General features: G+C 36.0%; 1 protein-coding gene and 1 pseudogene across 1 annotated transcript in view; one reads left to right on the top strand and one right to left on the bottom strand.

Moving 5' to 3' along the window:
* The window catches only part of KIF15 (kinesin family member 15), a 171595-nt gene that overhangs the window by 116857 nt on the left and 30639 nt on the right, over window positions 1-24099 (top strand). The window contains exons 25-32 of the mRNA XM_077129585.1: window positions 5384-5488; window positions 6206-6328; window positions 10855-11001; window positions 11900-12001; window positions 12296-12460; window positions 13913-14022; window positions 19387-19459; window positions 19939-19976. Coding sequence (XP_076985700.1) covers window positions 5384-5488; window positions 6206-6328; window positions 10855-11001; window positions 11900-12001; window positions 12296-12460; window positions 13913-14022; window positions 19387-19459; window positions 19939-19976 — 863 coding nt within the window. The remainder of the gene's footprint in view (window positions 1-5383; window positions 5489-6205; window positions 6329-10854; window positions 11002-11899; window positions 12002-12295; window positions 12461-13912; window positions 14023-19386; window positions 19460-19938; window positions 19977-24099) is intronic.
* On the bottom strand, window positions 3460-4111 carry LOC143657748 (ribulose-phosphate 3-epimerase pseudogene; annotated as a pseudogene).

Genomic DNA, 24099 nt, shown 5'->3' with positions numbered 1-24099 from the left:
TAAATGCCAGTACTATTACATTTTTTAATTTATAATTTTGTAGTTTCACTGCATATTTATTTTTAAAGAAAAAGGAGACAAAAACCAGACAAACCGATGTTGTCCAAGCAATTCATATATTTTTGTAGTGTCACAAACCAGACAAACCCATGTTGTCCAAGCAATTCAAATATTTCTGTAGTGTCACATATTATAATCTTCTATGTAACTTTAAAAATTTTTTACTATATGCTGTGTTATCTGATTTGATTAAAACATAACTTATATATGGCATAACCCTTACCTGAGCCAAAATAAAAATTAAGAAAGAAAATTTTACCTTGCAATACTAAATAAAAACAAAAGCAAGCTCTAGTCTGTGCTTAAATGTTAACATTCTTACTTTTCATATCTTATTTCTCAAAATTCACGGTAACCTAAAGTTTAGTGATACTGGTCCCATTATATGCTGTCTAAGTATAATTTGGGACTCGGTTATAAAACTTTTAGTTTACAGATTAGCCCTGTACCCTGACCTCTTTTAGCCCATGAGGTCTTTCTTGGAGTAATAAAATATATATCCTTGGGGCCACGATCTATAGTTCTGGAATGTTCTCAGCTTTCTGGTTTAAAAATATATATATTTTTATTGAGAAATATCCACACACATACAGTCCAACCATATTATATAATCAGTGGCTCACAATATCATCACATAGTTGTGTATTCATCACCATGATCATTTTAAGAACACTTACATTGGAAAGGAAGAAGTAAAACTATCACTGTTTGCAGACGATATGATACTATACGTCGAAAACCCGGAAAAATCCACAACAAAACTACTAGAGCTAATAAATGAGTACAGCAAAGTAGCAGGTTACAAGATCAACATTCAAAAATCTGTAGCATTTCTATACACTAGTAATGAACAAGCTGAGGGGGAAATCAAGAAACGAATCCCATTTACAATTGCAACTAAAAGAATAAAATACCTAGGAATAAATTTAACTAAAGAGACAAAAAACTTGTATAAAGAAAACTACAAAAAACTGTTAAAAGAAATCACAGAAGACCTAAATAGATGGAAGGGCATACCGTGTTCATGGATTGGAAGACTAAATATAGTTAAGATGTCAATCCTACCTAAATTGATTTACAGATTCAATGCAATACCAATCAAAATCCCAACAACTTATTTTTCAGAAATAGAAAAGCCAATAAGCAAATTTATCTGGAAGGGCAGGGTGCCCCGAATTGCTAAAAACATCTTGAGGAAAAAAAACGAAGCTGTAGGTCTCGCGCTGCCTGACTTTAAGGCATATTATGAAGCCACAGTGGTCAAAACAGCATGGTATTGGCATAAAGATAGATATATCGACCAATGGAATCGAATAGAGTGCTCAGATATAGACCCTCTCATCTATGGACCTTTGATCTTTGATAAGGCAGTCAACCCAACTCACCTGGGACAGAACAGTCTCTTCAATAAATGGTGCCTAGAGAACTGGATATCCATATGCAAAAGAATGAAAGAAGACCCATCTCTCACACCCTATACAAAAGTTAACTCAAAATGGATCAAAGATCTAAACATTAGGTCTAAGACCATAAAACAGCTAGAGGAAAATGTAGGGACATATCTTATGAAACTTACAATTGGAGGCGGTTTTATGGACCTTAAACCTAAAGCAAGAGCACTGAAGAAGGAAATAAATAAATGGGAGCTCCTCAAAATTAAACACTTTTGTGCATCAAAGAACTTCATCAAGAAAGTAGAAAGACAGCCTACACAATGGGAGACAATATTTGGAAATGACATATCAGATAAATGTCTAGTATCCAGAATTTATAAAGAGATTGTTCAACTCAACAACAAAAAGACAGCCAACCCAATTACAAAATGGGAAAAAGACTTGAACAGACACCTCTCAGAAGAGGAAATACAAATGGCCAAAAGGCACATGAAGAGATGCTCAATGTCCCTGGCCATTAGAGAAATGCAAATCAAAACCACAATGAGATATCATCTCACACCCACCAGAATGGCCATTATCAACAAAACAGAAAATGACAAGTGCTGGAGAGGATGCGGAGAAAGAGGCACACTTATCCACTGTTGGTGGGAATGTCAAATGGTGCAACCACTGTGGAAGGCAGTTTGGCGGTTCCTCAAAAAGCTGAATATAGAATTGCCATACAACCCAGCAATACCGTTGCTGGGTATCTACTCAAAGGACTTAAGGGCAAAGACACAAACGGACATTTGCACACCAATGTTTATAGCAGCGTTATTTACAATTGCAAAGAGATGGAAACAGCCAAAATGTCCATCAACAGAAGAGTGGCTAAACAAACTGTGGTATATACATACGATGGAATATTTTGCAGCTTTAAGACAGAATAAACTTATGAAGCATGTAATAGCATGGATGGACCTAGAGAACATTATGCTGAGTGAGTCTAGCCAAAAACTAAAGGACAAATACTGTATCGTCCCACTGATGTGAACCGACATTCAAGAATAAACTTGGAATATGTCATTGGTAACAGAGTCCAGCAGAAGTTAGAAACAGGGTAAGGTAATGGGTAATTGGAGCTGAAGGGATACAGACTGTGCAACAGGACTACATACAAAAACTCAAAAATGAACAGCTTAATAATACCTAATTGTAAAGTAATCATGTTAAAACACTGAATGAAGCTGCATCTGAGCTATAGGTTTTTTTGTTTGTTTGTTTTACTATTATTATTACTTTTATTTTTTTCTCTATATTAACATTCTATATCTTTTTCTGTTGTGTTGCTAGTTCTTCTAAACCGATGCAAATGTACTAAGAAACGATGATCATGCATCTATGTGATGATGTTAAGAATTACTGATTGCATATGTAGAATGGTATGATTTCTAAATGTTGGGTTAATTTCTTTTTTCCCGTTAATTAATAAAAAAAAAAAGAATATTATATCCTGTCTCAGCCGTAGTCATGCTTTGATTTTTCATAAGTTCCATTCCAGTCTTATTATTAAATGTAAACACAAATCACAAATGACATGAAACAGTACAGATAAAGACATCCTTTGCTTCTGGAAAACAACTAAGAAATAACAGAAAATTATTTGAGAAATGCAGAAAAATCCCTTTTTTTAAGTAGCTAACATGCCTCCCTTAGACATTAGACATATTTTTGTTTAAAATATTAATAATAAAGCCATAGTTATACTTTTTGTAAAAATCAAGCCTCCCAGTAAAAACGGTATTTTCCACACTAATCTTTAAATTCTTTCACTAAAAATGTAATAATAATATGCACACCAATTTCTAACCTCTTTGAACATACTGCATAATGGATTTTAGTCAGTGGAATGAATAATTGCTCAGAAAAGCAGCACAGCTTCAATTGCAATATTATTTGGTAGACGATCTTTTTTCCAGTAAAGTATTTCGTGAGCAGAAACATTGGGCTCTTTGAGGTTTCATCAGTCAAGTTTCTGAACAGCTTCTAAGCAAACATTTCTCAACAGGTTGATCACTTCTCATAATGGTACCACTTGACACAATCATGTTAGCTCTTGCCTCTGCACATTAATGGACGGTGTCAGGACCTACTCCACCATTCATCTCTATGTCCAAAGTTGGGAAATGGGTCCTCAACCAGTGAAATTTTGACATCATATCATCCATAAATTTCTGCCTCCAAACCCACGTTCTACTGTCATAACTAAGGTCATATCTATCTGATTAGCCCATGGTGTCAATACTTAACTGTAATTCCTGGTTTGATGGCCAGGCCAGCCTTCATCCCATTCTCCCAACTGTCTTTGATCAAAGCCCCTGGATTCTCAGTAGCCTGAAAATGAAAGGTATATTGGTTGGCTCCTGATACAGCCGTTGGCTTTACCCACTGTTCCGGCCTGGACATCATCATGTGTATGTCAAAGAAGGGGTCCTGGTCTAGCTGCTTTCAGAGGCTTTTCTCCCACCAAAGGTGATGTTGAGAACAAAATGCCTGTCCATTACAGCCAGGTATAGCTAATTGGTCCCAGAGTCCAGCATCCGGAGACACTATGCCCCTAAGTTGGCCAAGCCACTGTTGATGATAATTGGGCTGATCTTCCAGGCAGACGCCATGATGCTGTTTTACCTGTAGTTCCTCTTTTTATTTCCTAAAGGATCTAAAAGGCAAAAAGCGTACATTGTAATGAGATATTACTGCTTTTGGACTCATAATGTATAAACATGTAATTTGTGACAAGAACTACATAAAAGTGGATGGGATGGGTTCTTTTCCTGGTCCTAAGTACCGCCCCCAAAAAATTAGGAAAAAAAGTAAGTGGGATGGAAGGGTATGAGGTATAATTTTATATACTTTTTGAAGATAAGTTGGTATCAAAGCAAATGAGATTGTTACAGATTTACATGTTAAATTTAAACCCCATGGTTACTACAAATATATACATTTGTATATGTATATTTGTTATATATATATATATCAGAGAATATGCAAGCTTACAGAGACAGAAAGTAGAATAGAGGTTACCATGGGTGGGCAATAGGGGAAATGGGGAGTTAATGCAAAATGAGTGTTGGATTTCTGTTTGGGGAGATGGAAAAGTTTTAGTAATAGAACATAGTGAGGGTACCATAACATTAGTGAATATGATTAATCCCACTGAATCGTATACTTGGGAATGTTGAAAGGGAAAGTTGATGCTGAATAGATGCTCACGCAGTAAAAAAAAAAAAAAAAAGAGCAACTAAAGAGACAATGATAGTTAAATGCAATACACGATCCTGGAAAGGATCTAACAAGGGAAGAGAGAAGGCTTAAAGGGACTTTATTGGGAATAGTCTGTAAGCTACATATCAACGTTGAATTTCTTGAGCTTGATAACTACACACTAAGGTGATTATATAAGTGAATATCCTGGTTCTTAGGTAATGTACATGGCAGTATTAAGAGTTCAAGGAGAACTCAAATGTTTAGAAAATGGATTGATAATTAACTAGATACACAGATATATGGGTTGATAGAATGATGGCTTAATAGCTAGAATGATACTATAAATGTGGCTAAAATGTTAATAATCGTACATCCTGGGTATCTGGGGGATAGGGGTATGTTGAAATTCTCTGTGTGGGGTTTGTATTGTTTCTGTAACTCTGGTAAATTTGAAAGTATTTCAGAATAAGTTTAAATAAAATAGTATTAAAGTCTCATTAAACCCATCCTTTTTTTTTAAATGTCAAAAAAAATAGTATCAATGTAAGATGACGTGAGATATTTTGCTAAAGTAAATTTGAATTCTATTTCCATTAGGAAAGATAAATGATATATCATTTGAAAAGTTATCTCATCCTTAATATCATTGGGTATGAAGATTTTGTTTCTGTCCTTCTCAGGAAGTTGTAGCTGGCCTCATGAGCCAGATCCAAGAACTGAGAACATCAGTCACTGAGAAAATGGAAATTATAGACACCCTTAAGCAAGAACTGAAGGACATTAGTGTAAGTTCTTTCACAAACAAGATAATGTTAAATTTAAATATGAGACACACTTCATAGATTCCTCAAGAAGTTAACAAATGATCCCAGAAAATTTCTGTGATCAAATTTGGAAATGCTGGTTAAAGTTGGACAGATTTCTGTGTTTGCAGGACCCTTGGACCCTTTAATAGGCCCACATGGAGTATGCATCCTGGGAGGCAAAATAGACCAGCAGTGTTTTTCAGCTTTTGCTGACCTGGCAGCAAAGTTTTCTGAGCATCACTTGGGAATTGCCAATGCAAACTAGTTGACAGACTGATTGTTGCCTGTGACATTTAAGACTATGTGGTGTTTCTTACTTGCTTTAAGAAAAAAAAGTACCACATTTTAGTTAGGTTCAAAGACATTAATTATATAGAAAGTAAGTTTTCCCAATATTGGACTTAATATGGTTTCCTAAAGTAACTATTTATTTCTGCTGCCTACATCAGAGTTGAACCTTGATGTTTGGGTCAAGGTGAAGAGTTTTATCAATGTTCCTTATTTCTCCGCTCTAAAGAGAACTTGCTAAACTCCACATTTATTTCTTCCATGCCTTTATTGAACAAGTATTTATTAGAGTAATGAAATCTGGAAATGGGATCTGATTATCTTCTTGGAAACCAAACTCATTGTTAAATTATTATAATCTACAAATAAACAAATAATAAAGCAGTATCATGACTTTCTTTTCTGCAGTGCAAATACAACACTGCTTTGGTTGACAAAGAAGAGAGTCGAGTGTTGATTAAGAGACAGGAAGTGGACATTCTCGATCTGAAAGAAACACTTAGACTGAGAAAACTCTCTGAGGACATAGAGGTAGATGTTAATGCATCATGGCTTTTTCTTTTCCAGTACTACTTGTCAATACATATGTTTATGTATAAAAGTTAATGAATAGAAGGTATTTTAAAGAAATAAGTAATAGAGCTCTAGAGTAGTTAGGCAATTAAGAGGTAAGTCTAAAATTGTTATATATTTATCTAGTTGATCATTTTCATTCACTTGTGCTGACACTGTTAAGTTTATGTAACTGATCCCTTTACAAAGGGAGTAGAGTAGAACCTGTTTACATAGATGCAGTGGTAAATTAGGGAGTAGGAAGAGGGCTGGTTAACAGTGTTCTCAGGAATGCTTCTTGTGTTTTAACAAAAGTAGGATTTTTTGCTGTAGTTATTACTATAAATTTATCTCTTTAAAATTAAGCAATACTGTCACATGGTTCAAAATTCAAAGTTTACAAAGCAATATACATTTCCTCCTACCCTTCCCTATTCCTCAGCCACCAATTGTTACCAGTTTCATGTGTATTCTTAAGCAAATTATACATACTTTGTTTTTCTTTTTTTCACATAAATATAGGCCACTGTTTATATTGTTCTGTACTCCTTTATAAATAATGTATTCTTGCTAAATTATGCCACTGTTGAAACAAATTCAACAAATATTTATTGATGCCACTTGCCATAGACCTGTACCTGGCTTGAAATCTGAACTAGAATGACTGAAACACTGCTACTTAAAACATGTCAATCTAGCATGAGAAATAAGTATAGTATAATGAAATAAATGACCCAAGAGCCCAGAAGAGGGAGGGAGAGGAGCAGTTCTGCCTGGGGAATTCCAAAGAGCTTCCAAGAAGGGAGAATATTTCTACAAGACTTTGCTAGGAGGGAAGTTTGGCAGCCTAGAACATGTGTAGAGTGTCACCAGCACGGTGAACAGTCAGTTGTAGCTGGCTTCAGTTGTAGGAGCTGAGGTGGGAGACAGATTGAGATTAGTGAAGGACCTTGAGGAGTATCAGCTGTGTCTTTTAGGAAATGGACTACACAGACATTGAGCTCAGACAGGGCAATAATGTCAGAACCAAGAAATATTAGTGGGAATAGTGGGAGAGACAGAGTTGAGAAGTGTTTTGACTGTTGTTGGTGCCCAGTTAGATATGTGCTATGAGGGAAGTTAACAGTCAAAGTAGGCACCAAGGTTTCTATTCTGGGTGACTGAAGATGGTTCTGTATACATTTAAGATGGAGAAAATAAGGGCTTAGGGAAAGCTAATAAGTTTTATTGTACATATCAGTTTTGAATTGTAAGAACCTGGACAGATTCGCTTTTTTACTATATTCCAAAAAATGATGTGTAGCCGCTAATGTACATACAATGTAGGAGATGAAAATAGACGACTAAAATCAGAGAAAAAGGAAAATAAGAGTAGAATAGTGTGTTAGTTTGCAAAAGCTGCTGGAATATAATATACCAAAACTGGAACAGTTTTTAAAAAGGAGAATTTAATAAGTTACAAGTTTACAGTTCTAAGGAAATAAAAGTGTCCAAATTAAGGCATCCAGGGAAAGATACCTAAATTCAAGGAAGGCAGATACATCTGCAACACCTCTGTCAGCTGGGAAGGTACACTGCTCCATTGTTCCTGGGCTCTGTTGCTTTCAGCCTCTGTTTCTGTGGAAGTTCCTCACTTGACTTCTCCAGGGCTGGCTTTCATCTCTTGCCTTCCCTTGACTCTTTCTAGGTTCTGGCTTGCATCACATCTCATGGCAACATCTGCTGGGCTCCAAGCTTCTCCAAACATCCATGTCTCTGTTCTCCACGTGCCCACATCTGTCAGCTCGACTGTGAAGTTTCTGTTGGCTTTGAGATTTCTGTCATTTCTCCAAGCTCTGTTGACTCTTGTCATTTCTGTAGGCTTTGTCTGCTCTGAGCTCCCTCCAAAATGTTTTCCTCTTTTAAAGGATTCCAGTAAGCTAATCAAGACCCACCTCGAATGAGTGGAGTCACATCTCCAGCTAATCAAACCTAATACCCACAACTGGGTGTGTCACATCTCCCTGAAGAAAATCTAATCAAATGATTCCAACCTACAGTGTTGGATCAGGATTAAAACACGATTTTTCTGGGGTACATAGTAGATTCAAACCAGCACAAATAGTAATGAATAATTAAGAGCTGTGGAGTTCTGGCTTTGTGGCCTTGGGAAAGTTATATTTTCCTCTGTGCTTCATTATCACATCTGTAAAGTGTGGATAAGAATACTGCCTACCTATCATGTAAGTTGTTGTGAAGGTGAAACAAGGTAATACATGTTAAATGCCTAGAATATACTGCCTGGCACTTTATAAGTGCTCATTACATGTTAGCTGGTAATATTTTTAGGAAGCCAGTTGAAGAGTAAGTACATGAAAGCTATATCTAGGATCTTATACAAAGTATAAAACATGGGCTAAAAATTCAGTTCCACACTTCTTATGGCCAAAATGAAAAGAGAAATTTAGATATTTGGGTGGGAGTTCACCTAAATGTATGCTGCTCTTTGTTTCCTCCTTTCCTTCTCTCTTCCTTTCTTACCCACTTCTCTCTTTCACCCTTTACCCTTCCTCTTCCTTTTTGTTCCCTTTCCCTTCTCTTTCCTTTTCCTTCTTAAAAAAACAGTGACAACACATATTGAAATATTTTGGGTTCAAATGGAATTGACCCCACAAACTTCCAGTTCACATTCCCTTTCTAGGTATCGCCTATCTTTATTTGCTAAATTTTAGATTTATTGTCATCCAAATTGTTTATACATCATTGCTTTTCGACATTATGGTTCCCAATGTAATAAAATAAGAAAGTAAATAAGGTATCAACTGAGAAAAAAAAGACAATTATTTGCAGATGACAGGAGTGTCTACATGGAATCTCTAAAGTATTGCCTGAATATCTGTGAGACTCAAGAGTTTTGTAAAGCAGTTATAAAATATATATTAATAAATACATTTACCTATATATCATCAAAATGAATTTTTAAAATGATAGGATTTTAAAAATTCCTTTCACGAAAACAGCACAGTATTAAAACCTTAAGGAGAAATGTAACAACTATTAAGGCCATAATGTGTTCTAAAGGATATGAAAAGAAATTAAGTATAAAAAGGAATAGCTTTACTATATGTCAGCAATAACCAGTTAAAAATATATAATAGGGTAAAAGAAATCTCATTCACCAAAACAACAAAAAGTATCAAAACCTCAGGAAGAAAGTGTAATAGGTAGAAAGAACATAAAACTTTCAAAGGGATATGAAGAGAGGCTTAGTCAGGAAGATTTATTATTGCTAAAACATTTATGTAATTCTAACCTAAATCTCAATTTTTAAAAATTTGGCAGGATAACTTTAAAGTTCCTTTGGGATAAATATCCAGAATTTCAAAAAAAAAGCCTAGAAAAGTAGGAATAATGTGGAGGGACTTGGAACCTGGATGGTAACCATATCCAGTATGGGACTGGCAATAGGAAGAGAAAGCTCACTGCAACAACCTTGAAGATCCACAAATAGACTACAGTGAATATGGAGGAATTTTGTACAGTGGTTGTTTCTTCACAATGAAGAAGAACTAGATTAATTCAATAAATGTGTGTGGGGGGGGAATTGTTTCTAATTAGAATAGGTAAGGTTGGATTCTTAATAAAACCAAAATTGAGCCTACCCAATGAAAATGAGGTAATGAAAGAGTAAGTGAGTAACATGGAAAAATGCTTTGAAGTATCAAGTATTAAAAGTAGTTTTAGGGCGGGCCAGGGTAGGTCAGCAGGCAGACTTCTAGCCTGCCATGCCAGAGATCCCGGTTCAATACCCAGTGTCTGCAAAAAAAAAAAAAAAAAAAAAAAAAAAAGGATTTATAAAAAGGCATATAAAGAATGGTACTGTATGTACATGCAAACAAACATACACATTTGGAAGGGAAAGGAAGAATAACCAGATTCTGCTCTAATTTGACAAGGACTGCATACGCTACATACCTATGAATTACGTATGCATCCTTGTAGGACTTCTAATTCCCTCCACCACTTTCCATCAAGCAGCTTCCCCCAAGCTTTGATGGCCTATGGCAGTCTATCATAGTTTGGAAGACTGCCCTGCCATTCTCCATCTGGCTGAGGGAGCCTACAGCTGTTTGCCTTTCAGTATATAAAGGAGTAAAGTTAATTTGTGAGACCACAAGTAACCTAGAGAGCTATGCCTCAAGTCCGCCTCAGGAAAAGTAGATTGGCTTTAAAATTCTGAGGGTGAGGGTAAAGGTTCGGAGATAGGGGAGAAGAGGCCAGTGAGCAATTAAACCTCGAATGAGATACTTATATAAATTTACTATACAGTACTTATCTCTAGACCTGTTCACTGAAATATTAACTGCTTGGTTTGCTTGGCGTGGATTAGCATACAAGCCAAAAAAAAAAAAGTTCTTAACTGAAACTTTCGTTAACCTTTTCAAAATTCTATGAAGTCATTACAGATCCTTATTGTAGTACTACAATTAAGAAATTCTTCCTTTGTGGGGATTGTCCCCTAACAGAGAGATATGCTCTGTGAGGATCTGGCTCATGCCACTGAGCAGCTGAACATGCTCACAGAGGCCTCCAAAAAGCACTCAGTGCTGCTGCAGTCTGCCCAGGAAGAGCTGACTAGGAAGGAGGCTCTGATACAGGAACTTCAGCACAAGGTAAGATACAGAGAGGTATCACTCAAGGTAAAGGTTAAGAGGGATCCCTGCTTGAGGTATTCATGATATTCCTGCCTGGAAACATTCCTGGCTAACTTCTCTATATACAAAAGGTAGGCAAATGTAGCTTTTAAGTAATCTAGTGGGTAAGTTGTGGATTGTTGACTTGGAATCTTAACTTGGATTTGCTCAAATGAATTGAGACTTCTTTGACTGCCTCTCCATGTGCTCTGGATCTTTGACAGTTAGCAGCAAGTTCTAATTACTGTGGTGTGGTTACGGCTAATTTTTATTATATTTTTGGCTGTTTTTGTGTTGTTTTGTATTTTGTATTTTTCCTTAAATGAGCCTTTTGTGACCTGTGAAATTTTAAAAGAAAATTTTTAAAAAGCATAGTTAGATTTGGGAGAGAAAAGGAAACACACTAAAGGCAACCTAGAGTTTACAATTTGTTACTTTTTAAAATGCTGTGATGTTTTGTTTTAATATCTCATTGCTTTTTAAGGGATTAATTCCTGAAAAAAATAATGTAGAAAGCATATTTCCTTGTACCTTGAGAAATTTTTGTCTTTTCTCATTGAAGCATTTTTTTAACATTTTTATTGTATAGTATAACATCTATACAAAGCAAAGAAATTAAAAAAGCAATAGTTTTCAAAGCACTCTTCAATAAGTAGTTACAAGACAGATCCCAAGTTTGTCGTGGGCTACCATACGACCCTCTCAGATTTTTCCTTCTAGCGGCTCTGGAATATAGAAGGTTAGAAGGCTTAATTATTTTTTTATCACCACAATCGACTTTTTTTTCTTTCTTTTTTGTGAAAAATAACATGTATACAAAAAAGCATGGAGCATATTCTTTTTAACTTGTAACTTTACATCTGTTCAATTCTCCTAGCTAAAACAAAAGAAAGAGGAAATAGAACAGAAGAAGAATGAATATAACTTCAAAATGAGGCAACTAGAACATGTGATGGATTCTGCTGCTGAATATCCCCAGGTACTTTTCAGAAAAAGAGTACAGTTTAGGAGAAATAAACAGTTTTATGAATGACAAAAGTGTCAGTTTGGAAATTACCAAGATCATAATTTTACCTTTTTAAACAAAGAAAGCATTTCAGCCAATACCCTCTGTCTGCTTTTTACTTGATGAAGGGACCGGTCTTGTTTTACTTGGATAGAAATTAGGACAACAAGCTAAATAACGTGAATACTTTCTGTGTGCCTGGCACATACATTTAACATGAAATCTTTACAATATCACTTAATTGGATGAGATATGATTCTGTTTTAGAGCCCTAAAACACCACCTCACTATCAAACACATTTGGCAAAACTTCTGGAAACACAAGAACAAGAGATAGAAGATGGAAGAGCCTCTAAGATTTCTTTGCAACACCTTGTAACAAAGCTAAATGAAGACAGAGAAATAAAAAATGCTGAAATTCTCAGAATGAAGGTAACTGGTTAATTTTTTATTTAAAATAATAAATAATTTTAAAATATTCTAAATAAGTAGCATCCTTATGCTTACCAAGGAAACAAATTAAAAAGGCACAGAACTGAAGGACTGAAGAGAAAAGTCTTCTTCCCATCCCTAGCCCCAAGTAACTTAGTTTATTGTCTATGAAGACTCCCGGGTAATCAGTTTCTTAATATTTTTCTCAAGCCTTTCAGCATATATACTGCCCAGTTTGTAAGCATTCTCCCTCCATCTGCATTTCTTACACAATGATACATCACACAGGCTGTACCAACTACAGTCTCATCAGCAATGAATGAGCGAGCCTGTTTCCTAACCTTGTTTTGCTATCTAATTTTTAGAACTTTCTCAGTAGTCATAGCATGATAGCTCAGAATAGTTTTGGATCTGTATTTTACTTATTAGGAATAAGGACTGTATTAGTGTGAACTAGATTTTACTATTCTTGAACTTTTTCTTATGGATAGAAGGAGTTCTTTATATATTAGATTTGCTTTTGTCTGTGATAGTTAAGAATATTTTTCTCTTATTTGTTCTTTTCTCTTTTAACCTTCGTTAAAGTGTTTTTCACCCAGGTACTTGAAGATATGGTGTTTGTTTGTGAGGGGGTGGTATGGGGTATAGGTATGTTTAGGGTGTTGTTTGGGATGGGAAGTGTCTAGAGGAGTGGGGAAGGAGTGGTGTTGGGTCTGGAGGGTGTGGTGCTCCATAGAAAATGGTATTTAGCTTTGAAGTCATTTTCTGCAGTGAGTTTATTTGTTTAGAAACAAAATTAGCTCATTTTAACCAAGTGGTATAAAGCATGTAAAAGACAATATCATTCTTAAGCTTTGCTCCTCCTGGAGAAGATTATTCCTGGCCTTTTTATTTAAGGCAGTCTCAGTGTGCTATCTTAAGATATCAGCATGATTGTAGTACTTGGAAGAAATTGAGTCACAGTAAAAGAAATAAGGCAATAAACAAATGGGACACTACTTGCAGACAATAATTTATTTCTTTGGGATGGTTTTGTTCATGATTTTAAAGCTGGGATTCAATTGAGTTTTTAGTGGGATTGACTGCAGCATTAGTTTTTTTGTTGTTGTTAGAATCTATAGTCAAATAGTTGAGAACAGTATCCAAAGTAGAGAGGCTTTTTCATCTTTTCTTATAAAGGAATTTTAATGAATTATGTGATATTGATAAGCTATCTCCAAGACACTGGATTTGAAAATGAATCATAATTCCAGGTCTGAAAAAAAAAAAAAAAAGATAATTCCAGGTCTGCAAGAGCTTATCATAGTCTACTTTTCACCCAGTGATACCCACTACAGTGTTCTGTGTATAGGAAGAACTTGAAGGAGAAATACCTTATCTCAGTCAAGACCTTGGGGAGCATAACAGCACACTAATGTGTTTTCTGAAAAGACATGATTTGATGTGTACTAGGAGCAGTTATGTGAAATGGAAAACCTACACCTGGAAGCTCAGCGGTTAAGGGAGAAAAACTGGCTCCTGCAAGGTCAGCTGGATGATATTGAAAGACAAAAGGACAGCAGGTGAGAAAGCTGCTCAAACTCTGTGGGCTTAATCTCGAGTTGCCTGAATGTTGTTGAATGATGGAGTAGGTTTCTCAATGTGTATGATGTTTCCCACTAATTTGGGAAATGCTCCATTAGATGCTTTTGAATCAGGTATGATGAAGATATTCCTGTTTACAGAGTGGGAGAGGGAGAATAATACATTCATGATCTCACCTACTTTGTTAACCTTTGTATTGTTGTAAAGCTTTTAAAATGAATTTAAAACGTGTGAAATACTTAACCTGCAGTAGTTCTATAGGGAAAAAAAAAAGTCAACCAGGGTCAGGAAGCACTGCAGAGAAAGAGAATTTCCTCCTAGTTGGCTTCAGGAATGGATTGTTGGCATAGCTTCATAACTTATAGTTCAAGGAAATCTCCTGAGCAGGGCAAGAACATCCTTAGCTTTTTGTATTCCTCTGATTCCCTTGGAATCAGACATCTGTGTGTGTGTGTGTGTGTGTGTTTTGGTTTCTGCTAAGGTAGTTTTATAGTTATGTTTGCTAATGCCACAGCAGGGTATTGGGGATATCCACACTCAGGCTTATGTCCTATCTCTGATACTTAAAAGTTGGCTGACTTTGGTCACATTTTTTTAAACTTCTTTGTGCCTCAATTTCCTTAGTAAAATGAGGATAACTTCCTCACAAAATGTTTTAAAGATTAAAAATATATATAATTTGAAAAAAAAAGTGTATAAAGTTCCAGTTACAGTGTTTGGCAGAGAGGAGCTACTCACTAAATGGTAGGTATTAAATACACAAGGCAGAATTAAGATCCTGCCAATTGCTAACTTTCTGAGTGAGATATTGGGGTTAAAAATGGCCTGTAAAATTATACAGGAAGTTGGGGCGGAGGCCATTGCTGAATTCTACTTCCTAGATTAGGGGTGTCTGCTGTTCTTGCTGTTACCAGAAAAATTTTGACAGAAGCTTCCAACTCTTGTAGAGAGGCCAAGGAACAGTTCTCAGCTGCTGGGATACAGCCCCATATCCTTGGCCACAAGCAGCCCAAGATGCACTAAATGAGACAACAGATATTTAAGGGCTGTGATGGTGGCTATACTAACAATCCACTCCTAAATGGTTTTCTTTGAATTTTAGAGATATGATTTGATAGGACTGGTATAAAGCCCAGAAATTTTTATTTGAATAAGTAGCACTCTTCCTTTCCAGGTGATTATCATGTAGGTATTCTATAATCAGCTCACTATATGCTCTACCCCATGTCCAGCCTTATTAAAGAAAAACCTTCCACTTAGTACACCTCTTTTATCAAGGTTGGAAGTATGGAGCATAAGAATGTGTTCAGATAATTTGTAAAACTAAATTTGAAACACTTTTTATTTCATAACCCTATGTCCCTTATAAGAGGAGCCACACAGAACCTTCTTCTAGGGATCAGCAAATAATGGCCCAGGAGACTCGAATCCAGCCCACAGATTTTTTTTTTAAACACACAACTTTTTAAATTGTAAAATATAACACACAAAAAAATATGTTACACATATACAGAGCAAAGAAAGGAAAAAGCAATACTTTTCAAAGCACAAGTAGTTACAGAAAAGATCCCAGAATTTGTCATAGGTTTGCTATTCCACAATCTCAGATTTTTCCTTCTAGCTGCTCCAAAATATTGGAGGCTAGAAGGAATATTAATATAATGGTTCAGCAGTCATATTCATTTGTTATATCCTATATTCTCTGTAATACCTCCTCCTTCTCTCTTGATCCTTCTTACAACCTAGAGGGATTTTTTGACAATGTCCCTTCTAACTTTTCATGTTGAGAAGGGGTGGCAACACTGAAATACAGGGAAATGTAATTAAATGATAATTTGGAGAGGCTGGGCCCTCTGAGTTTCAGGATTTATCTGACCAAGGAATTATGGCTTCCAGAAAGGCAAACCTAGTGCATGAAACCTTTATAGAGTCTCAGTTAGAGCCCTTGGTGTTCTTAGAGTCAACAGAAGTGATATTGTTTGGGGTTTAGCAGACCATGGCAATTAGCACTGACTGAAGCTTGCCTAAGAGTGGCCTCCAGAATAGCCTCTTGACTCCATTTGATCTCTCTTGGCCACTGATGCCTTATTTTATTACACTTCTTTTCCCCTTTTGGTCCAGAAGGTGTTGTTGATCCCACAGTGCCAGGACTAAACTCATCCCTGGAAGCCATGCCCCACATTGTCAGGGAGATTTTCACCCTTGAGTATCATGTCCCAAGTAGGGGGTATGGTAACGATTCTCCTTGCAGAATTGGGCTTAGAGGCCACATATGAGCAACAAAGAGGCTTCCTGGAAGCAACTCTGAAGTTGTGTTACGGGTAGTCTTAGCTTCTTCCCTATAGAAATAAATTTCGTATGGGCAAACTTCAAAATCTAGGGCTTGGCATATTTTCTTGGGAGTTCCCAATGGTTGTGAGGGTACCTGAGGTCTCCCAGATGAGAAAGTTTAATAGTCTGTCTCTCTCTCTCTCTCTCTCTCTCTCTATATATATATATATATATAGTATATATATTTATATATAATATACATAATTTATATATAAATATAAAACATTTATATATAAATATAAAATGTTCAGACACTCAGAGGACTCTTTTTAATTATCACCCCACTGTAGTCTGAGATGTATCCTGGCATTATATTAAGCTATACAGAAACACAGGCCTTGTTCCCATTCTGGACTCCAGAAGTTTGGGTTGTTTAAATGAGCTACACAGACAGATTGATTTAGATTATGTGTTGCAAAAAATTTAAGTTCTAGACATAATAAACCTCTGTGCATTTGGTCTCATACAATAGATGAAGGTCTAGAGTACATACACTGTCATCGTTTACTCTGTATTCTAATTTACCTTAGACCCAGCCAGATTGGCTTTGTTTTAAACTCTACTTGAGGCTTGATCTCTTTTTCGGTAACTTTAAGTTTAGCATAGTTATTATATATAGCTCTGCTAACTTTCTGGGCTGTAGCACTCCAAATTCTGGGTCTTAGGTGTCACAGAGTTACTCAAAAGTTCCAGGGAAATACCACATAGAGGTCAGTGTCTAAGAATCTAGAAATAAAGTTATAACTTCACACTAAGTGTGGCTGCTATAGGGCTTACAAGCTAGGCTCCCATTTTCTTATTAGTATTTTCTGAGAGAGACCTTAGCATATTTGTTCTTTGGTTTCTTTTGTTTCATATTTTTGCTTATTTTGTATAACACATTGTCCCCAAGGTTTATTCAGTTTGTTGTGTGCCCCTTGACGTCCTTCCTTTTTGTAGTCACACCAGTTTCCATCATATCAACATATTGCAGTTCTCTGTCTGCTTCTCCATCGTTGTACCCTTCAGCTCCCTCCATCTATTTATTGGTATCATGGAATATGTCCAGAATAAATAAACCATGTCTTAATAGTATCCTTGCTTGGTTGTACAATCAGCAGCATTCTCAATTTTAGACAATTTTCATTGGTTCATAACAACAAAGAACCAGCAAACATATTGTCACCAACTATCAAATCAAAGCTACCCCTAATCTCTTATCCCTCCCCTCCAATTGATTGCCTCTGGTAGTGGTGTGGTACTGTTGGTGTCTTCCTGTTAACCATTGGCCATAATATGTATTTTCAGTTTTTCCCCTTTATCCCACTGCAATATTCTATAGCATAACCTCTGAGAGTACCTTTGCCAGAGTCATAATAGTGAAATCCTACAATATCTGTCATTTTGTGTCTGATGTATTTCACTTAGCATGATCTCCTCAAGATTCATCCATGTTATCATATGCTTCAGGACTTCATTTTCTTACTGCTGCATAATACTTGTGGTATGTATATACCATGTTTTGTTTATCCACTTGTCTGTTGATGGGCACTTGGATTGTTTCTATCTCTTGGCAGTTGTGAATAGTGCTGCTATGAACATTGGTTGCAAACACAGCCTGTTTTTATAAAAGTTTTCTTGTAACACATCACGCTTATTATTTGCATATTGCTATGACTGCTTTTGCACTACAGCAGCCAAGTTGAATACCTGCAACAAAGACGATATGGTCCACAAAGCTTACTGTCTGGTCCTCTTTGAGGTTTCATTACCAGTTTTGTCTAGGCTGCCAGATTCATTAAGAAGAAACCTTATTGTAGCTTCCTTTTCTTTTTTTTTTCCCCTTCAAAAAGCTATCTTTGGGCGGGCCGTGGTGGCTCAGCAGGCAGAGTTCTTGCCTGCCATGCTGGAGACCCGGGTTTGATTCCTGGTGCCTGCCCATGCAAAAAAAAAAAACCAACAACAACTATCTTTTACTGAACAGTAGGACAGATGTTCCTAGGGAAGCCTGCAGCACACTTCAGGCAGATTCTCTAAGGGGTATCTCCCTGGCCCGGGAGAGATATCCATAACTTTGTTTATCCAGAACTCAACTTGTTATTATCCTCACTGGTTAGGCTCACACAGACGTACTCAAACTAGTCAAATTCATATCATCTATTTTGTAGCAGCTAGAAGGAAAAATCTGAGAGGATCCTTATGGTAGCCCATGACAGACTCTGAGATCTGTCCTATAACTACTTGTTTTTTTTACTCTTTTTTTTTAACATGGGCAGGCACCAGGAATCGAACCCAGGCCCTCTGGCATGGCAGGCAAGAATTCTTGCCTGCTGAAACACCGTGGCCCACCCTGTAACTACTTGTTGAAGAGTACTTTGAAACCTATTGCTTTTTTCTTTCTTTGCTTTGTATATATATTATACAATAGAAAAACTTAAAAAGAAAAAAAAATCGTATCATCTGGAATGAAAATGTCTTATTTTATAGAGAGAAGCATTCTGTTTTCATGAAAAGATGTATGCCTTGTGCTCCGGGCATCCGCTTCTTGGTGTCAGTGTACATGGGTAGCCAGAATGGTAATTAGAAAATTTCCAGTTTCCCCAAGCAAAGGAGGAGTCAGAAGCTTCAGGAGCTAGGCCACCCTGAGACCTGAACAATCCTTCCCACCCCAAAAGATGCCTCCTCCCAGCTGGGTTGCATTCATATCAGTCTCCTAGCCTACTGTTTCTTTCATCTCCCTTTTGCTAACATTTGATCTTCAACTATTTCTACTCTTGACTAAGTTTCTGCCTCATTTTACTTTCAGCCAAGTCTTGATTAGATTTCCTAGCTCTACTCACCTTGCTTTCATCTAAGTTCTGGGAAGGTGCCTCATGTCATCCTCATGTGTCAATCACAATCTGTGCTAATTTGTTCTAAGAAATTCAACTTGTTAGCTTTCCTTTGCACAACTTATTGTATATAAGATTTGAAATTGCACTAGAATATACTTGACCCTGTTTCTCCATCTCCTCCCTTCCTCATCTGTGCAGTGATCAGAATGATCCAGCCAATGAACAGCTGAAGAATGAAAAGGAAGAAATTATCAAAGAAAAATTAGCTAAAGTATGATTTTTTTTTTTTACTGAATAGTGATTCTTATTGAAGAAATGTTGTTTTAAATTACTGTCTATTGTTAGTCTTTATGGTTATCTATTTTAGATTCCATTCTACTATTGAAATTCCTGTCTTTTCTGTGTTATCACTGTTTGAGTATGGTATTTACCATAAATATTTAGACATAGCTGAGAATTAAGAGTTTATTTGTCTTCATATATAGATGATCAGTCTATTGCTCAACATGCTCAGACAAAGTTCCCTATTTAGAAGCAAGTATCAAATGCCTATTTGAGGCCCTGGAGGGCACAATGAATGAAGTCTTGTAAATACCCCCATTATGTGCAAGTAGCTGAAATTGTGGAAAAGGATGTTGCTTTAATTGATTTTATTATCATGAAGGAGAATGAGCTGGTTATTATAAATCTTATATTTAGCATTGTTTCTAAAGGACTTATGTCATCTTTTTCTATTTTTATATTATATAGGCTAAAATGGTTGAAGAAATGCTGAAAATGAAAGCTGAGTAAGTGGACTATTTTGTAATTCACTCTCTTGATGATCTTTTCTTTATTCTCCTCTAAAGGCAAGCAATATTTATTATATACACAAGGTAAATACCTCCTTTCCTTCTGCAGATATGGGAACATAATGCATGCTTACAAAATTATTTCCCTAAATACCAGTTGCTAAAGGGATTCCTCATATGAAGTCACTCAAAAAAAAAATTTTTTTTTTAAAGAAATTAGTGCCAGGAAAAGCATAGCTTCCCTTGAGAAATTGATGAGTTTTCTACTCATAGATAATGAGAATAAGGTAACTGACCAGGTCTCCCTTTTCACTTCTGCTTCGGGTTTCCTCTAATTTAAAATCTTAATCCTCAACAAAATACTAGCATACCGAATCTAACAACATATTAAAAGAATTATATACGTTAATCAAGTGGGGTTTATCCTGGGTTTTCAAGGTGGTTCAAAATAAGAAAATCAATCAATTTGTATACTACATTACTAGAACAAAGAAAAAAAAAAAACCACATGTTCATCTCAATTGATATAGAAAAGGCATTTAGCAAAATCCAGCAGGCTTTCTTGATAAAAACATTCAGAAAACTAGGAATAGAAGGGAACTTCCTCAACGTAATAAAAGACATATGTGAAAATCCCTAAGCTGATATCAAACTCAACAGTGAAAGAGGGAATGCTGTCCCCCATTGATCAGGAACAAGACAAGGCACTTTCACCACTTCTATTCAATATTGTACTGGAAGGCCAAGCCAGAGCAATTTAGGCAAGAAAAAGAAATAAGAGGCATCCAAATTGGAAAGGAAAAAGTAAAACTAACTCTTTGCAGATGACATAATCCTATATATAGAAAATCCCAAAGAATCTACTAAAGCTACTAGAGCTAATAAATGAATTCAGCAAAGTGATGGGGTTCAAGGTCAACAAAAAAAGAGTCAACTATCTTAGGAATAAATTTACCCAAGGATATAAATGACTTGTATATGGAAAATTACAAAACATTTCTAAAAGAAATTAAAGAAGAACCTAAATAAATTGTAGATATTCTGTGTTCATAGAATAGAAAATTCAAAATATTGTTAAAATGTCAGAACTACTCAAAGTTATTTACAGAGTCAACGTAATCCCAGTAAAAATTCCAACAGCCTCCTTTGCAAAAATGGGAAAGCCAGTCATCAAATTCATGTGGAAGGGCTAGTGACCCTGAGTAATCAAAACCATCTTGAAAAAGAACAAAGAAAGTAAGAGGACTAACATATCTTGATTTCAAAATTTATCACAAAGCTACAGTAATCAGAACAGTGTAGTGTTGGCACAAGGACAAGCATATAGACCAATGAACAGAATTGGGAGTTGAGAAGTATACCTTCATATCTATGGCCATTTGATCTTTGATAAGAGTGCCAAACTATATTCAGTGAAGAAAGAACAGTTTCCTCAACAAATGTTCTGGGATAATGGAAATCCAAGTGCAAAGGAATGAAGTTGGACACCTCCTCTCACCATGTACAAAAAAATTGTTTTTTAAAAAAAGATTGATGCTCTAAATAGAAGAGCTAAAACCATAAACTCTTAGAAGAAATTGTTGGGGGTGAATTTTCAAAACCTTTTATTTCACAATGGATTCTTAGATATGATACCAAAAGCACAAGCAACAAAAGAAAAAAAGAATTGGACTTTGTCCAAACGAAAAACTTTCGTGTATAAACGACATTACGAAGTAAATGAACAGAATGCCTACAAAATGAGATTATATAAAGAACACCTACAACTCAACAAAAAAGAAAAATAGGCAAAGTATTTGAATACACATTTCTCGAAAGAAAATATACAGATGGTTAACGTGTACATGAAACGATGCTCAAGGTCATCAGCCATTAGAAAAATGCATATTTTAAACACAGTAATAAAAATAATTTAAAAATTAAAATTTTTTAAAGCACAATGAGATATCACTTTATACCCATTAGAGTGGCTATTGTTAAAGAAATGGAAAATTAGTGTTGGTGAGGAAGTAGAGAATTGAACCTTTGTGCATTGTTGATGGGAATGTAAAATGGTGCAGCTGCTGTGGAAAACTGTTTGGCAGTTCTTCAGGAAGTTGAACATAGAATTACCATATGACTTGTCAGCCCTACAGGTGTGTCTACCCAAAATAATCGAAAGCAGAGATTTGAACAGGTATTTGTACTCCAGTGTTCATGGCATCATTATTCACAGTAGCCAGAAGGTGGAAGCAACCCAAGTGTCCATCAACAGATGAGTGGAAAATGTGAAGTATACATACAATGGATTGTTAACCAGCTGTAAAAAGGAATGAAGTTCTGATACATGAAGCAACATGCATGAACCTTGAAGACAAATTGAGTGAACTAAGTCAGACACAAAAGGAAAATATTGTATGATATCACATAGGAAATAACTAGAATATGGAAATTCATAGAGAAAGTAGATTACAGATTACCAGGGTTTACAGATGAGTCGGGGTGGGGAGTTAATCCTTAATTGGTACCGAGTTTCTATTTAGGGAGATGGAAAAGTTTTGGTAATGGATGACAATACAATGATGGTGATGGTGGCAGAACATTGTGAATGTAATTAATACCACTGAATTGTATTCTTGAAAATGGTGTAAGTGGAAATTTTTATGTTGTATGTATATTTCCACAAAAAAAGTTGGAAAAGCCAAACTCCTTAATACCCTCTGAGACCTATAGATCAATATCTGGATTTCCTTTGTTCTTGACCTAGAATATAAGTTTTCTGTAGACAGGAGTTTAATTTATTGGTACAATTTCATAATTTATTTACTCTTACAAATTGCATTATTCTTTGATGGTGATGGTATATATATATTTTCTATCAAGTCCAAAACAGTCAACTGATCAATATTAACAAATAACATGATAAAACAAAATTAATAGATAATTTTCATCAGAAACAGTGATCCTCAAATGTTTTCAATTGTCACACCTCCCAAAGGAATTTTTGAAACACAGTGTACCCTCTTGAACATTTTTTAAATTGACTTTGTCTAAATTTTTTATTATAATTAAATTGTTGCAAAGGGTAAAAGTTCCAACATAATAAATAAAAACTATTTATTTTTAAATAAAGCGTTTATGGAATTCTTTTAGAAGTATCTATCTGATCTGTTATCTTCTAGACCTTTTGTTGTGGTTTGCTGAAGCTACCAGAATGCAATATACCGGAAATGGAATGGCTTTTAAAAAGGGAATTTATTAAGTTACAAGTTTACAGTTCTAAGGCTGTGAAAATGTCCAGATTAAGGCACCAACAAGAGGTTACCTTCACTCAAGGAAGGCTGATGCCTTCCGAAACACCTCTGTGAGCTGGGAAATCACCTGGCTGGCATCTGCTGGACCCTTGATCTGGGGCTCTGTTTCCTGTAGGAATTTCTCACTTGACTTCTCCAGGACTGGATTTCATCTGTTGGCTTCCCTTTGCTCTCTCCAGGTTCTGTCTTGCTTAGCATCTCATGGGAAGGCACATGGCGACGTCTGCTGGGTTCTGCCTGTGGCTAGGTATCTGTTGCATGAAAGGCCATGTAATATTTGTGGCCACTTAATTTAGAGGCTCAAATTCACAGACAACACAGACTTCAGTGACATAAAAACAGAATTTATTAGGAAAATAATCAAAAGACTGTTAGAAATGAGACATAGTTACATCACCAGGCGAGATAGCACCAACACCTGAAGAGAAGTGCTGGGGAATCCCAGAGACAGCATTTGGGGTCCAACTGGGAAAGTCCAGAGCGAAGCATTCTTCTCTTGGGTGGGATTCCAAAGTCTAACTGTTTGCATGCTGTTTATATGGTATCTTTACACAATAGTGGCCAGATTCTAATTTGCTGGAATGACTTGGCCCAGGTGGTCCTCTGGGAACTGGCTAGGGACCAAAAGGAATTTCCTGGGACCTAGATAACTTTATCAAAGTATGTCTCCTTCTAGGAAGAAAGTCAGTCCCCCCAGCTGGAGTGTACAATTCAGCACTTTATCACAAAGGTCATGCAATGGCAACATTAGTAGAACAAACTCTGCAAACTTAGTTTCCGTATCAACATCTGCTCTCCCTGTCAGTACTCCAAGCATCTTCAAACAC

The sequence above is a fragment of the Tamandua tetradactyla genome, chromosome 15, assembly GCF_023851605.1.
Source record: "Tamandua tetradactyla isolate mTamTet1 chromosome 15, mTamTet1.pri, whole genome shotgun sequence".
NCBI classification, from domain to species: Eukaryota; Metazoa; Chordata; class Mammalia; order Pilosa; family Myrmecophagidae; genus Tamandua; species Tamandua tetradactyla.
The sequence above is the reverse complement of the archived record's forward strand: the minus strand, read 5'-3'. Positions and strand labels throughout refer to the sequence as shown.